This window comes from Apis dorsata, unplaced genomic scaffold (genome assembly GCF_000469605.1).
Source record: "Apis dorsata unplaced genomic scaffold, Apis dorsata 1.3 scaffold_19, whole genome shotgun sequence".
NCBI lineage: Eukaryota > Metazoa > Arthropoda > Insecta > Hymenoptera > Apidae > Apis > Apis dorsata.
The window spans coordinates 254,910-268,322 of record NW_006263321.1 but is presented as its reverse complement, the minus strand read 5'-3'; the positions used below and the strand labels follow the sequence as shown (position 1 = coordinate 268,322).

Genomic DNA, 13,413 nt, shown 5'->3' with positions numbered 1-13,413 from the left:
TAATATAAATTATTTTTTTTTTCTATTTAAACAGCTTGATCAAATGTTAAAGAAGAGACAAACTAAATTAGATGCTGTGGTAGAGTTTGGAATTGATGATAATTTGTTAATAAAAAGAATCACAGGTCGTTTAATTCATGCTAAAAGTGGTAGATCATACCATGAAGAATTTGCTCCTCCTAAAGAATATATGAAAGATGATGTAAGCAATAATAATTATTTTTATTAAATTTATAATTACAATTTGTAAATGAAATTAAAAATTATGTTGAGCTGCAAATAATTTTTTTGTTAATAGATTACTGGAGAACCATTAATTAGAAGATCTGATGATAATATAGAAGCATTGAAGAAACGATTATCCACATATCATACAGAAACTGTACCTTTGATCGATTATTATGCTTTACAAGGGATTCACTATTATGTTAATGCAGCTCGATCTAGTAAAGATGTTTTTAAAGATATTGATTGCATTTTCCTAAAAGCAACTAAACAACAGGAAAAAAAAGGTTTCTTTAGTCGATTCTTTTAAGATGTTCAATGAAAAAAAAATTACACCTCATTTTTTTCTTGTAAGTAAAAGGGCAATATGTAGTTAATGGGAAATAGTTTTAGAATCAAAATAACTTTCAGTAAAATTTAGCACACTTTAATATGATTTTGAATATAAAGACAATTTATGCTACTTTTAATCAATAGAATATATATTTTTTGTATATCTATAGAGTATATTTAAGACAAAATGTTAAAAAAGGAAAAAATTAATATGACTTTAATATTATTTTAATTGCCAACAATTTATATATTCAAAACATTATCACAAGCTAATAAGTCAAATGCACACATTTTAATAATAGAACAAGTTTAATTTAATATTTTGACATATGATTTATTATTTGACTGCATAATCAAATGACATTTATTTTTATATAATAAAAGGCATTATTTGTTTTTTAAAATTCTATTATAGAATATATTTTCATTTTTTTCTACTCTTTTGTTACTTTTGCTATTATGTTTATTTTGAAACATACATTTCTTAAGACTTTTATATCTTTTGTATAAAATATATTATTTCTTACATTTTTTTTTTTAATTTAAGTTTATATTTGGCAATTTTTAATATGAAACAAAAAATCCAATAATTAGGATATTTATATAAAATGTAAATATAAATGATAAAATTTTAAAAAAATAAAATTTCAATATTATTTTTTATGTAAGATTTTAATACATATATATATATATTATATACATATACATATATATATGTATATAATATTTTATACGCACATATGGTTTTATAAATTTTAATTTTGCATTTTAAAGCTAAAGAAAGAAATGTATGAATAGAAGATAATATATGTTTTAAGATATATTAGTAATACATTAGATTAAAATGTTTGTGCATTCTTAGATAATTTTCCAAGATGGCTATAAAATAAAATACAACATATACTAAAATCTATTTTCCATAATTCAAATATATACTAGTATACAATATTTCTGTATGTATATTGAAATATAGAATAAAATTTCTAATATTCTAAAATATTTTATTTTGTTTCTTTGAAAAAAGTGTGAATGAAATTATAATGATTAAAAGTGCGCGGTAAGCGCGCGGAGAGCGCCGCGTAATGTATCGCGCATGTGCATAGATTGCCAATTGTTCGTGAGTTTTGTGAGAAGCAGAGTTTGGGATAAATAAGTTTTTCCGCTTGTCGATTGGAGGGATAAAGGGGTAGAACCAGAGAAGGAGAATTTTTTCAATTTCTCAGTGGAAAACTGTGTTTTCCGTGTGCTGAGGGCCGGTGGCCGAGTGATGCACGCATATGTCTAGGCTCGGGGGAACTCAGGTTCTAGCCACAGCACAGGTGAAGAGGACGGCTGCTGATCACGCAGCGGTGTTAAATTTTGGTGCTGCAAAACGCAGCAAGCTGTCCGCCGTTGCGGTCACGGAGATCAACGAGATTGAAAACATGACGGATACGGCTGCAGCCACGACTGATACCCAAAAGAGAGCCAATTTCTCAGCTTTAACTGTTGGGAATCCAAACGGCGTCAACAAGATTTCACCAAGTTTGGCAAGCGCAAAACCTGGTACAGCTAGAAAACTCGTCATCAAAAATTTCAAAAGTAAGCAAGACCATGGGACTACTTAACCTCAAAATCAGCTGCTACTGTTCATGAAGATTTTTGGTGTAATTTATGATTGGCAATGTGCCTTCGTGGATTACGACATCTTTTTTAACATGATTTTGTAATTTTTGTGATATTCTTTTGCTTCATATTATTTAACGAAGGTCAAATTAATTCTAAATGCGATTAATAAAAATAAGCTGACATAACCTAACTTGACATCATGAAAGAATGAAATGAATAAACGTCTTTAAGACGCATTACTTGTTCTTTATATATTTATTAAAAATTTCATATTGATTGTATAATTAATTAAATATGTTAGTTCGTGTATTTATATTTTTAATTTTATTAAATAAAAATAAAGAATAAGTACGAATGAGCTATTTTAGTAATAATAGAAATTTCAAATTAAAACGTATTTATGATTCAATTTATATTTTTCAATTTATTATTATTATTTTTTTATTTTATTTTAAAATAAATTATTTTTTAAAAAAAGGATATAAAAGACATTGTATCCTATATATGTATTATTAATACATATTGATTATAAAAAATATATTAATAAGTAAAAATATTTATAGAATGAAAATTATATTTATATAAGAAATAATAATAAATACAAATATTATATTAAAAATTTTATATAGATAAACCAAAATTACCAGAAAATTATCAAGAACAGACATGGGAAAAATTACAAGAAGCTGTAATAGCAATACAAACTAGCAAGAGTATTCGTTATTCATTAGAAGAGCTTTATCAAGCAGTTGAAAATATGTGTAATCATAAAATGGCATCCACATTGTATACAAAGTTAACAAGGTTAACAGAAGCACATGTGCAAGCAAATATAGAACAATTTTTAGCAGAATCAATGGATAGGCATATATTCTTAAAAAAAATGAATGAATGTTGGCAATCACATTGCAGACAAATGATTATGATTAGAAGTATTTTTCTATATTTGGATAGAACATATGTATTACAAAATCCAAGTATTTTATCCATTTGGTATGTTTAAAAAATTTAAAAATGTTATTAAAAATTATTAAAAATAAATTTTTTTATATTTTTTTGCTCAGTATTTGTATTATTTTAGGGATATGGGTTTACATTTGTTTAGAGTGTATATTGTTTTGAATAACTTAGTTCAAACACGTACAGTAGAAGGATTACTTATGCTCATAGAAAAAGAACGTCAAGGTGATACAGTGGATAGAACACTTCTTAAATCATTGTTAAGAATGTTATCAGATCTACAAATCTACCAAGATGCCTTTGAAACTAAGTATGATTTTATATATATATGTATATATACATATATATTATATATTTTATTAAGTCTTTATTTCTATAGATTTTTGGTTGCTACTGAAAGACTATATGCTGCTGAAGGACAACGACTGATGAATGAACATGATGTTCCTGAGTACTTAGCACATGTGGACAAACGACTTCAAGAAGAAAATGAACGTTTGTTACATTATTTGGATGCATCTACAAAGTGAATATTTATTTTATATCATATCAATAATTAACTAATTATACTAATTATAGTATTATTATTAATTAATATTAATTTAATATTATAGATGGTCCTTAATACACACAGTAGAAAAGCAATTATTGTCTGAACATATTACCAGCATTTTACAAAAAGGATTAAGTGGTTTACTGGATGAAAATAGAATTAATGATTTATCTTTACTTTATAATTTATATAGTCGAGTGAAAAATGGCCTTGTAGAACTTTGTCTAAACTTTAATTCTTATATTAAGGTATTTTATAAATTGTTCAAATATTTACAATTTTAATTATATGTAATAGATACATTTTTTATTTTTGTTCATAGAAAAAAGGTAAAACCATAGTTATAGATCCCGAAAAAGATAAAACTATGGTTCAAGAACTCTTAGATTTCAAAGATAAAATGGATAATATAGTTAACACATGTTTTCATAAAAATGAGAAATTTGCAAACAGTTTAAAGGAAGCTTTTGAAGCTTTTATTAATCAACGTGCGAATAAACCTGCTGAATTAATAGGTAATATTGTATTTATTTGAATAATAATATTTATTATCCATATTTAATTTATTTTTTTTTAATTATAGCGAAATTTGTTGATTGTAAACTTAGAGCGGGTAATAAAGAAGCAACAGAAGAAGAATTGGAAAGATTATTAGATAAAATCATGGTATTGTTTAGATTTATACATGGAAAAGATGTATTTGAAGCATTTTATAAAAAAGATTTAGCTAAACGTTTATTAGTTGGTAAATCAGCTTCTGTTGATGCTGAAAAATCCATGTTATCCAAATTAAAACAAGAATGTGGAGGAGGTTTTACTAGTAAATTGGAAGGAATGTTCAAAGATATGGAACTTAGTAAAGATATTAATATTGCTTTTAAACAGGTAATAATAAAACTTATGTTTAATTATTTATTTTTAGTTTATTTTTAATTTAATACATTTACAAATTATTTTTTATATATTATTTATTTAATTATATGATTGTAAAACTTTTTTTATATTTTAAATTAGTATGCAGGAAATTTGCAAAGTGAATTGTCTGCTAGTAATTTGGATTTAACTGTTTCAATACTTACAATGGGTTATTGGCCAACATATCCTGTAATGGAAGTAACATTACCACCAGAAATGGTTCAATATCAAGATGTATTTAATAAATTTTATTTGGGCAAACATAGTGGTAGAAAATTGCAATGGCAACCTACTTTAGGGCATTGTGTATTAAAAGCTTGGTTTAATCAGGTATTATTGATATATGAATGTATTAAATTTATATTAAATAGTTAATTATATATTCCATAGAAATATTTCACTTAAATGTCAAAATAGGGCAACAAAGAACTTCAAGTTTCATTGTTTCAAGCATTGGTGTTAATTTTGTTTAATGATGCTGACAATTTGTCCTTGGAAGATATAAAAGCAGCAACAAATATAGAAGATGGTGAACTTAGAAGAACTTTACAATCTTTAGCTTGTGGAAAAGCCAGAGTGTTACAAAAAAATCCAAGAGGAAGGGATGTTGCAGATAATGATAGATTTGTTTTTAATGCAGACTTTACAAATAAATTATTCAGAATTAAGATAAATCAAATTCAAATGAAAGAAACGGTATGATCTTTTAAATAATTATTTTTTTTTACATAATACATAATTAAAAAATGTATTATTTATTTTAGAATGAGGAACAAAAAGCTACAGAGGAAAGAGTATATCAAGATAGACAATATCAGATAGATGCAGCTATTGTTAGAATTATGAAAATGAGAAAAACACTTTCGCACAATTTGTTGATTAGTGAATTATACAATCAACTTAAGTTTCCTGTAAAGGTATTGCGGTTTATAAAATAATATATATTATGAAGATTTTAAATATATTGAATTATATAATTATGAAAAAAATTTTTCAGCCTGCAGATTTAAAAAAGAGAATTGAATCTCTCATAGATAGGGATTATATGGAACGAGATAAAGATAATGCAAATGAGTACAATTATGTTGCATAACCTGAACCAAATACCAAAGTCATTTTAGACTGGGTGGTCACTGTGTTTTTTAGCAAAAAAACCAATTTGTTTTGGTGTTTGCTCATTGTGAATGTGACATGTTGAACAAGAAAAAAATGAAAAACTTATAACTGATTGAATATTAGCATAATGTTGCATTATGTGATCAGTTAATAAAAAAAATAGAGTGGACTCTATAAATTCGGTTTTTATAGTGCGTAATGAATACTGGACAATTGAGGTCATTTTTAAGATAGTGCTTTACTGTTATTATTCTTCTGTTTATGGATTTCGCTAAAAAAGGACCATGTGCAAAATATCTAATACAGCATTTAAATATATCAACAGTTTTTTATGCAGAACAGTTTTTCACAGCATACAGGTCTAAGAAGATAACATAGAATATTCTAAGAATTAAAAAAATTGCAATGACCGAAAGTGAATAGGAATGCGTTATTTATAATAAATAGAAGAGATAGTGTATTATTGATATTAAACTGGTCATTGAAATAATTTTAAACAAATAGAAAATATATTATGAAATAATAATTCATGTACTGAATATGTTCATTACATAAAAAAGTACTTCATTACAGAATTTTAAGAATACCGAAAAGGAAAAACTACGGTACGTTCATATTGAAAAAAATGAACAAAAAAATATTTGAAGAAATCTTATTAAGAACATAATATTATGAATTTCTATAACAAATTTTTGTATATTACCTTATAATACAGAGTTTATAAATCCAATAGGAAAACACATACAATTTGTACAAATAATGTCCATTTTTGTCAAAAAAAAAAAAAAAAAAAATAGTAAAGCAATACATATGTAAATTTATAATAAATTTAATAATAATATGAAACATCTTTCAAATAGTGCATGTTTTATTTATAACCTGCATATTATTAAAATTAATATTTTTTAATGTATTTTTCTCTACTAACAAATGTATCTTTTTTATGAAGATAAAAAGAACAAATAATAAAAGTGTTTCATATTATTATAAAATAAGTACTCTGCCATTAGCTTTACAATTTTCACTACATATGATAAATTATAATAACTATTTAAATATAAATACAAATAATATCATATTTACTTGATACTTACTTTTTGCATATCTTTTGAGTGAATTATAGCTTGATAAAGTACAAGTTTATAAAAATATATGAATCTTCTATCTTTATATATAAATTAAAAATCAATGTGATATAAATTATTCTTGACTAATTATCAATTTACTTTATATAGATCATAATATAAATTAAAAATTTTAATAATTCCGTTTAGAATAAATTTTTTCAATTTGTAGATTGCAAAAATATTATGTTTTACAGTATTTTCATTAACTATGATTTATTAATATTTCAGGAAATTTTAAAATTATGCTTTTAATATGCTAACATATTTCTTTATTTTTTATGTAAAATTATTTTTTTTTTTAGTAACTCTGTATTACAAGGTTATTTCACAAATGAATGTTAAAGAAATAATTTATTATTCATGTAAATGCTGTGCAAAATAAAATTTCTAGCAAGATAAAGTATAAATAAAATTACTGTAACTATATGCTAAATCGAATACAGAATTTCTTATTATCTTATTTACTGTAATTTAAAGATGAAAACAAAAAATTATTGTAAAAAGAAGGTCCAGTGCTTTTTTGTGAATACAAATATCTAATTATATTCCATAAACTACATAAGAAAACATTTTCAAAAAAAAACAGAATTTCATAACGTAGAAATCGATTGTTATTGAAAAAAAGAAAATATATATATAAATAAATATATTATTAATACAATCAATAAAATTTGAATCATCCAGTGGCTTGTTCAGTCATTTTATGTGTAATTATGAAATAGCTTATTAATGAAATTTTGTATAAACAAAAAAAATGTTGATGAACCATTAGGTAATTTTAATGCAAATCCTATGAAAAGTTTTAATATATATTAAAACTATCTCCCAAACGCAGTACATGGTAAATTCATATAAAGAAATCATTTTAAAATAGATTCAAAAAGATAATATTTTCATGTTATTTCAGAATTTTGTTATTTTATTTGATTTCTTTTAGAAATAATGCAAGAAAATTATAAATGATTTAAATTATATAAATTAAATTTCATAAATTACCTTATACTGCGTTTCCTCTGTATTACATTCAAAAACTTATTTTTGTGTAATCGTTCGTAGATTTAACAGATTGTAAATAGGATAAGATTCCATACTTGTAATAAAATAAAAGAAAAAACTCAAGTTATGTTTTGTGCATGATATTTACATTTTATTTACAAGATAAAATATTAAGTTATAAAATTATTTATGTTTTTACAATTACGATTGAAATAACGATGCATTTTTACAATACTTATCTTAAACGTACTATAAATTATCATGAAAAATTATTTTGTTAAAAAAATTATATACAAGAAAATTTTATAAGTATTTCATATCTTTAAAAAGATATTTTTCTAAATATATAATCTTTTTTAGCGGTTTTCTTATTCTCTTAATTTTTCTACGTGTTTGGTTTTTATATCAATTTCGTAAAGCAAAGATTTTGCAAGATTATTAGCATTAGCCTGTTTATTTAAAAAATCAGATACTAATTTAGAAGGAAGCTTTCCACCTCCGTGTGCTAAGCATTCTTTCCAATATCGATTGCCTGTCATTCGATTGAAAGGATCTGCTTGAAAATATGTTTGCCATATCCATGAAGCAATTGCTCGAGATACTAAATAAGAATAATATTTCGCACCATATCCAACTAAATGAGAAAATCTTAATTGCCATGCCTAAAAATATAATTTTTTATTTATAATTTTTATGATTTATAATAAATTATTATAAAAACTAAACAAAAAAAATTACATACTGTATTTTCAATATAAGGAAGTTCATAGTATTTTCCTTGTATTTCTTTCAAAATTTCAGTTGATGACTTTTCTAATTGTCCACTGTGATAAACTTGATCTAACATGCTATAATATATTTGATTTTGTAATTCAGAAGCACAAAATATATTCTTTGAAGCATATAATTTATCTAATAATGTTATTGGTATTTGTTCAAAAGTTTGAAAATGTCTAGCAAATGTGGATACAACCTAATAATATATATTAATATATATAAATTATAAATGATAAAATTTATTTAAAAATTATTTAAAAAGTTGATTATAATTTTTAATAACTTACTCTTGGATCACTTGCAAAATATTCCATTAAAATACTTGGAACTTCTGCAAAATCTGTACTGCATCTAGTTCCTGTTACATGCTGGTACTTTGTTCTACCTAGCATAGAATGTAATGCATGACCCATTTCATGGAATAAATTTTCTACAGAAGAAGGACTAAGTAGACATGGTTTGGACCATGTTGGAACTGGTAATGATAACATTAATACTACTATAGGATTCTAAAATAAACATTTGAATAATGATAATAATGAAAAATATTATTAAATTAAAATGTATATATACAAGGTATTCATTATTTTATTAAATTAATAAAAAAAATGATTTAAATAAAAATTAATCAACACTCGGTTAGCAATTGTAAAAGTTATTAAAACACATTTACTAGAAAATTAAAGTTATCTTATCAAAATACTAACTAATCTTTTTATTTAAAATATTTATCGGATTATTCTAAAAAATTATGTGATTGTTATAATGAGTACCTTATGTATGTATATATTCTATATAAATTTTCTATTTTTTCTTCATTTAAATTATACCTGATAAGATCCATCAGATAATTGCCTTCCACCTCTAATAGTAAAATGACAATCTTGATTAGGTTTTCCTTCTCTTTCAAAAAAATCACAATATATGTAACCCAAAACTGCTTCATTTTCATCTATTACAACAATTTTATGTACATTATTTGCCCAAACTTCACCAGATAAAACTGGTACATATTCCAATCGGATACCATATAATGCTTGTATCAATATATTAATTCCATCCATACAAGCACCAAGTGAAAAATATGGTGCAAATTCAGTAATAGATATATTTAACCAATTTCTTTTTGCTTTTGCTGTAAAATAAGCTGTATCCCATGGCATTATTTTCTATTATAAAAAATAAAAAATAATGTAAATTATTAATTTATATATATATATATATATATATATATATATAATAACATTTTTTTAAATAAAAATATTATAAATAATATCTAATAAATATCTAAACCTGTTTTATAGGTGATTCAATATTTTTCATTTTTTGCATTTCATTAAAATCTTGTTTTGTTTTAGACTTTAAATTATCATTTAAGATATTAAGAAATTCATATATTACTTCAGGTGTTTCCATAGTACTTCCTTTAACAGCTCTATAAATTGTTTACTTTTAATACATATAAGTATACAAATAATACATATTAATTTTAGTTAATTTTAGTTTTATCAATAAATATTTATGATCTACCGATGAGCATAAGATGAAAATCCACATAGTTTAGCCAAAGTATATCTAGAATTTAAAAGTTCTTGTAGAAGATATTCTTGTTCTTCATCAGGATATAGAAATATACGATATGCTGTTTCTCTAAGTAAGCAATTAGGAGAATCTACATAAAGTCCTTGAACATATATTTTATTATCCTTTTCTGTGAAACTAAAATATTTTTTAAAAAACATTTTAAATCTCATATTTTAAATGAAAAAATTATTTATTTACGAAACTTACTATTGTCTTATATTAGGTGGAACAATACTAGAATCTACTGCTCTTGTATTACTAGCACCTGTCATAAATTTTTGACCTATCTATTTGGAAAAAAAAATTATATAATAGATGTTTTTAAATATATATATATATAGTATAAACATTTATATAAATAAATAAAATATACTAATCTATATACTTGTAATATATAATAATTCAATTGTACAACTTTTTCTCTTATAGATTCTGGTAAATGAATAGCACATAATTCAAAATCAGATAAGAATAATGTTGCAACATGTTTATCTACTATAGATGTTTCCTGAATATCTTCATTATATACTATGTGTTTCAATGCATTATATAATTCACGATGAGTATTTAATCTAAAAAAATTTGTAAATAATTTTTATACTATTTTTTTGAAAAAATTATAAATATTCATTAATTTTTTTAATATTTTTAAAAGTAATTACTTCTCTACAATACCACTAACAGAGAGACAAGTCTTCTCTGCAGCTGTAACAAACTGTTTTTGTGGATGTGCAATTCTAATAAACTCTGCTAAATCTGCAACTTTACATAATGTATCAGACATATCATCAAAAATTTCTACCATTTTTCGTTTTCTATTTTGACTCATAGCTTCTGCTATAAGTGCATCTGTTTGAGATATTGCTTGATCTCTTAAAACATTAAATCCTTCTGATGTTTTTAATTCAGATATTCCAAATAATCCCTATAAAAAATATCAAAATTTTAAAACTTAATATATTTTATACAAATAATTATGAATATTTTAAAAAATATATATTTTTTAAAATAATATAAAAAATATAATAATGTAAAAAATATACTCACAGTTTCTTTTTTCAAAAAATCAAATCCATATTTTTCTTTATTAATAGAATTGAATGCTGTTGCAAGAGATGACCATGTATTTACATTCCTATATCTTTTGCAATTTCTTGGAAATTGTTTCTTCAACATTTGGATCATTTTTTATAATAATATACTATAATATATTAAAAGTTTTCAAGAATAGAAATTATTATATTCATTCAAAATATTATAAGTCAAAACACAATTTAAAGAATTTTTATGCAAATTTTTGAATATTAATTTAAATTATAATGATAAAACATGTAATTAAAATTTTTTTAAATAATAGAATAATTCATATATAAAAAAATAAATAAAATAAATTATTAATAAATTATTTAATCTTTATTTTCACATATAGTCATATAGTCATTTGATTATAATATTTATTTTTTATGAAATGACAAAAATATTTTTAAAAATAAAATAAGTTTGTTATTGTACATTTATTAGAAAACGATATGCTAGAGGTTATAAATATGTATAATGATTTATATAGTGTACTTAACAGAAAGTAACAATCTTAAGATATATGATTCTATTTTTGACTGGATGATGGCATTACTGTGATTTTAACTAAGTCTGTAGTTACAAGTTAAAAATGGTGTTACAAGTAAAAATATAAATTTTATTAGAATTATATGAAAATAAAATTGAAAGTGAAAATGAAGAAAAAACAGAATAGATATGTTTTAATAAAAAAAATATTCAATTTATAAAATAAATTTCTTTTGATTGACAAAAGTTCAAAAATTTTTTATTTGAGCATGATTTGTTTATTGAAATAATTTGTTAGATAATTCAATTTTCTATTAAATTTTGAGGTTATTTACGAATATAAATGGTGAGAAAATTAATTTTTTCAATCATATGTAGTTATTTAAACAAAACGAATATAAGAGGTTTCTATATATCAAGTAGAAGGGGTATATGTTCTTGTGTACTATCAAGGATATATCTTATATTGTTCATATATTACTTGATATCACTTAATTTATTCCGTAATAATTTTTTTAATTTATATAATTAGACATATTTTTATTTTTGATTTTATTGAATTGTGTAATTTTTTCAATTATGTTATTTTTATGTTTAATAATCATTTATAATATTTGATTTTTTTTTATATAAATTATTTTGTTCTTAAATTAAATTACAATATCATATAAAATTAATATATATATATATATATATATTATCCAATTCAGAATAATATATTTATTTTTATTTTTTACATTTATTTGTTGAAATTTATTTTTTTATTTTTCATTTATATTTATCTTATCTAAAATTAATCTCGTTTTGTTTTCTTGCAGTCTAATTCTATGATATGTAAAGATTTATTCACTGCTGTTAAACAATTAGCAGACAGTGAGATTGAATTAATAAAGACTATAGAAAATTCAAAGAAAACAAATAATATTAAAAATATTAAAAATACTATGTCTACGACAGATAAGAAAAGTGTCAAAAAATCTACAAAAGTATTCAATGTAAATATAAAAATCATAAAAGAATAATTTAATGATAATTGTAAATTTTTTATTTTTTTCATTTGATTAGGTTCGTCCATCTGCTGCTTTAATAGCAGCTAAACGTGAAGCAGCTCAACAACGTATATTACAAGGAAAAAAATCTAATAATGTTTTTATACATGATATATATCAAAAAGCTATTGATGCATATAATATAAAAAGAATGGAAACTGGTATTGTATTTGATCATTCTATGGCAGAACATAAATGTCTTTGGGATTCAAATTATCCAGAATGTCCTGCTAGATTGATAAGAGTTTTACAGAGATGTGAAGAATTGGGCTTAATAAATAGATGCAAGTTGATAACACCGAGATTAGCTTCAGAGAATGAAATACTTATGAAACATAGTCAAGAACAAATAGATATTTTAAAGAGTACTGATGGGTGTACAGATACAAATAATTTAGAATTATTATCATCAAAATATGATGCCATTTATATACATCCTGTATGTAAATAATTATTAATTATGAAGTAAAACAATATATTCATTTTAAATATTTATATTTAAATCATTTAAAATTGCTCTAGTCTACTTATCGATTGTCTCTATTAGCCGTGGGTTCAACAATAAATTTAGTAGAAAGCATTTGCAAAGGAGAAATCCAAAATG

At 22.9% G+C, this 13,413-nt stretch overlaps 4 protein-coding genes across 6 annotated transcripts in view; 3 read left to right on the top strand and 1 right to left on the bottom strand.

The window, feature by feature from the left end:
* LOC102670787 (adenylate kinase) overlaps positions 1 to 760 on the top strand; it is a 1,862-nt gene extending 1,102 nt beyond the window's left edge. Inside the window, exons 3-4 of the mRNA XM_006607774.2 lie at positions 35 to 202; positions 299 to 760. Of these exons, the coding sequence (XP_006607837.1) occupies positions 35 to 202; positions 299 to 535 (405 nt within the window). The 3' untranslated portion in view covers positions 536 to 760. The remainder of the gene's footprint in view (positions 1 to 34; positions 203 to 298) is intronic.
* Positions 761 to 1,629: 869 nt separating this feature from the next.
* On the top strand, positions 1,630 to 6,146 carry LOC102681660 (cullin-4A). Its single transcript, XM_006607769.2, has 11 exons — positions 1,630 to 2,139; positions 2,796 to 3,159; positions 3,248 to 3,436; positions 3,506 to 3,652; positions 3,741 to 3,927; positions 4,002 to 4,194; positions 4,263 to 4,564; positions 4,694 to 4,924; positions 5,012 to 5,290; positions 5,359 to 5,511; positions 5,592 to 6,146. The coding sequence occupies exons 1-11, from the start codon at positions 1,836 to 1,838 to the stop codon at positions 5,685 to 5,687; spliced, it is 2,445 nt and encodes an 814-aa protein (XP_006607832.1). The 5' UTR covers positions 1,630 to 1,835; the 3' UTR covers positions 5,688 to 6,146.
* Positions 6,147 to 7,963: 1,817 nt separating this feature from the next.
* Positions 7,964 to 11,415, bottom strand: LOC102681788 (mitochondrial intermediate peptidase). The gene is made up of 10 exons (XM_006607770.2): positions 11,242 to 11,415; positions 10,857 to 11,119; positions 10,580 to 10,766; positions 10,402 to 10,481; positions 10,141 to 10,329; positions 9,904 to 10,045; positions 9,441 to 9,779; positions 8,898 to 9,119; positions 8,576 to 8,806; positions 7,964 to 8,495 (listed from the first exon to the last, which is right to left on the bottom strand). Exons 1-10 carry the CDS (start codon positions 11,377 to 11,379, stop codon positions 8,202 to 8,204), a joined length of 2,085 nt encoding a protein of 694 aa, XP_006607833.1. The 5' UTR covers positions 11,380 to 11,415; the 3' UTR covers positions 7,964 to 8,201.
* A 385-nt stretch (positions 11,416 to 11,800) lies between these two features.
* Positions 11,801 to 13,413, top strand: part of LOC102681927 (histone deacetylase 6) — a 7,927-nt gene continuing 6,314 nt past the window's right edge. The window contains exons 1-4 of one of the 3 annotated variants that reach the window (XM_031509972.1): positions 11,801 to 12,106; positions 12,579 to 12,755; positions 12,826 to 13,248; positions 13,332 to 13,413. In XM_031509972.1, coding sequence (XP_031365832.1) covers positions 12,104 to 12,106; positions 12,579 to 12,755; positions 12,826 to 13,248; positions 13,332 to 13,413 — 685 coding nt within the window. In that variant the 5' untranslated portion in view covers positions 11,801 to 12,103. Of the gene's footprint in view, positions 12,107 to 12,130; positions 12,264 to 12,578; positions 12,756 to 12,825; positions 13,249 to 13,331 lie in introns of those variants that run through there. The other 2 variants (XM_031509970.1, XM_006607772.2) reach the window with 2 other exon arrangements.